Source organism: Nothoprocta perdicaria, unplaced genomic scaffold (genome assembly GCF_003342845.1).
Source record: "Nothoprocta perdicaria isolate Ctin4 unplaced genomic scaffold, notPer1 scaffold_631, whole genome shotgun sequence".
Classification (NCBI taxonomy): domain Eukaryota; kingdom Metazoa; phylum Chordata; class Aves; order Tinamiformes; family Tinamidae; genus Nothoprocta; species Nothoprocta perdicaria.
In genome coordinates, this window is record NW_020455901.1 from 10973 (window position 1) to 14040 (window position 3068).

Genomic DNA, 3068 nt, shown 5'->3' on the forward strand with positions numbered 1-3068 from the left:
AGGTACGTATGGGGGCAGCTGAAATAACCACTGTGTGCCCTTGCCTAGAAGCTGCATGTCAAAATCTCCCTCAGGATGAGCACCACACTGCAGAGCCCTTCTGATCATCAGAGCCATGCGCTACATTACAGCCCCTCCATGGCTCTTGGGACATCTGGCTGAGAAAGGGAGGTGAGCTTGGAGATCTGCACTTTGCAAGTGAACACCGCTGTCAGCACAGGCCAGGCTCCATTAGGGCTGAGATTGTTCCTTAGCTGAGAGAGGTGCATACCTAAAGCATGTGGGAAAGGGACTGATGTGGAGACCTGTTGTACTGTCTCTGTGCTAGGACACAGAGAGGTTTTGCCTCTCACAACTGAAGCTTCATATAGGGAGCTAAATGAAGATCCTGCCAGGAATAAAAGGAATATTTTTTGTGTGGAGGAGGGATACGTGTGTCTGTGTTTATATTTGGAAGAAAGGGAAGAGGTTTTGCAGAAAGTTTGTCTTAACTTGTCACTATCTTTTTCTTCTTAGACCTTCTCTCATGACATGAAAGACCAAAATGTCCAACAGCAGCTCCTTCAATGAGTTCTTCCTCCTGGCATTTGCGGATAAGCGGGAGCTGCAACTCTTGCACTTCTCCCTCTTCCTGGCCATCTACCTGGCTGCCCTCCTGGCCAACGGCATCATCATCACAGCCATAGCCTGCGACCACCACCTCCACACCCCAATGTACTTCTTCCTCCTCAACCTCTCCCTCCTTGACCTGGGCTCCGTCTCCACCGTTGTCCCCAAATCCATGGCCAATTCTCTGTGGGACAACAGGGCCATTTCCTACCTGAAATGTGCAATGCAGATGTTTGTCTTCTTTTTCTTCATTTCAGCAGAGTATTATCTCCTCACTGTCATGGCCTATGACCGCTATGTTGCCATCTGCAGACCCCTGCACTATGGGACACTCCTGGGTAGCAGAGCTTGTGTCAAAATGGCAGCAACTGCCTGGGCCAGTGGATTTCTCAATGCTTTCCTTCACACTGGGAACACATTTTCCATACCACTCTGCCAAGGCAATGCTCTGGGACAGTTCTTCTGTGAGATCCCCCAGATCCTCAAGCTCTCCTGTTCACACTCCTACCTCAGGGAAGTTGGTCTTCTTGTAGTTAGTGCCTGCTTATCCTTTGGGTGTTTTGTTTTCATTGTGGTGTCCTATGTGCAGATCTTCAGAGCTGTGCTGAGGATCCCCTCTGAGCAGGGCCGCCACAAAGCCTTTTCCATGTGCCTCCCGCACCTGGTCGTGGTCTCCCTTTTTCTCAGCACTGTAATGTTTGCCCTCCTGAAGCCCGCCTCCATGTCCTCCCCAGCTCTGGATCTGACACTGGCCGTTCTGTATTCAGTGTTGCCTCCAACAGTGAATCCCCTCATCTACAGCATGAGGAACAAGGAGCTCAAGGAGGCACTGAGGAAAAATCTTCAGTATGTACAGTATCCCAAGCAATAACTTTTTGATGTGTATCCACTCATCATTCGCATATACTTGGCATGCAGACTGTGTCCTTCCCTTGCCTTGCCTTGCCTTGCCTTGCCTTCCCTTGCCTTCCCTTGCCTTCCCTTCCCCTTCCCTTCTCTTTTCCTTTCCCTTTCCTTTTCCCTTTCCCTTCCCTTCTCTTTTTTGTTCTTTATAATAATAATAAAAATAAAAATCCAGTTCATCTCATTTCTCTTCAGGTATCTCTCTACTGATTCTGACCTAGAGATCATGTGGAAGTCGGAAGCCAGGCTTCCTCCTGCATCAGCAGGGATGAGGGCACCCTCATACCCTGCTTGCCTCAAGTGGCTCAGAAGCCCTGTGTCCAATGAGGCCCTTTCGCACTACCTCAGCAGTGCAAGTGCACTACCCCCGGACCTGAGGTGACTCTGATACCCCACGTGCAACAAGGAGATTTTTCTTTTGTCAGAATTCCCTTTGGCACTACCAGAGCAGGTGTTTAGTCACAGCAGCCATCGCTTGGAGGCTTCACGTTTCCTGGAGCCATGTGCAACCACAGCAGAGGGACATTCTCTTTCCAGGGCTGCTCTCCATCCTTCCAAACTCTCTTGTTCTGCTGGGATTCATGTAGAGGGCCTAAGCACTCTCCCAACACGGTGCTGGTTGCGTTGTGCTTCGTGTGCGTTCCTGGAGCACAGGCAGGGCCAGGCCCTCCACTTCCACATTCATTCCCGCTGCCACTGGTGGGAAGGTCCCTGGGAGGTCCCTGCTGATGGAGCAGCTGCAAGGCCAGCACTGGCCCATGGCTGGGCCAGGCTCTGGGGCCGCTCCTGTCCCAGCAGCAGCGCGGCCGGCAGCAGGGTCTGCTGCAAACACGCGCAGAGGTCCCTGTGTGCCAGGAGCTGCCCGGGCAGCAGCAGGCGCTGCCTGGGAGGCCACACGTGTCCCAGCAGCAGCAGGGACAAGGAGGCCATTGTGGGGACAGTGCGGGGAGCTCCCTTCTCTTCACAGGGCTGCTCTGTGCTGACGCGTGGGCGTCGGCTGGTGAGGTCACTGCTGCCGCAGCCCCTGACTGGCCAGGATGGGCAGTGGGTGGGCAGGTGATGGTGATGTCAGCAGCCCCTCCCTGGGCGGGGTGGCTCTGCCCAGGACCCTGGTGTCCCTGCAGCCCATGGCAGCAGCAGCCCATGGCAGCAGCAGCCCCCCCTGGGCTGGGCGCGTGCGAGGTGCCCGCTGTCCCAGGAGCTGCTGGGCCAGCAGGAGGCTCCCGTTGGGTGCTGGTGCTGAGGTCCCTGCTGCCAGAGCTGCTGAGGAGCCGGCAGCAGCRGTGGGGACAGCAGGGTTTTCCTGACGGGGACTGTGGAGGGGCTGACACCTGCGGAGCTCTGCACCCRCAGGGAAAGGCAGCTCCTTAATGAGGAGGAGGGAGACTGAGGACCTCAGAGCTCCACCTGCCTTTAGGGCATAGACAGGATTGGAAGAGATTGGAGACCTGTAACTTTCTGTGCAATCATGTTCTCCTTGGAGAAAGGGTGCAAAGGCACTGGCAGGATAGAGGGGCTTTAGCTAGTTGCTTTATTCACCAGTGCAAGATCTTTTC

General features: G+C 54.5%; 1 protein-coding gene across 1 annotated transcript; it reads left to right on the top strand.

The window, feature by feature from the left end:
* Nucleotides 1-544: 544 nt before the first annotated feature.
* Nucleotides 545-1480, top strand: LOC112956457 (olfactory receptor 14A16-like). The gene has a single exon (XM_026049979.1). It carries the CDS (start codon nucleotides 545-547, stop codon nucleotides 1478-1480), a length of 936 nt encoding a protein of 311 aa, XP_025905764.1.
* The last annotated feature ends 1588 nt before the right edge of the window (nucleotides 1481-3068 follow it).

What these genes read in the sequence shown, in the direction of transcription:
- LOC112956457 (XM_026049979.1), top strand. Translation starts at nt 545, where the DNA reads ATGTCCAACAGCAGCTCCTTCAATGAGTTCTTCCTCCTGGCATTTGCG.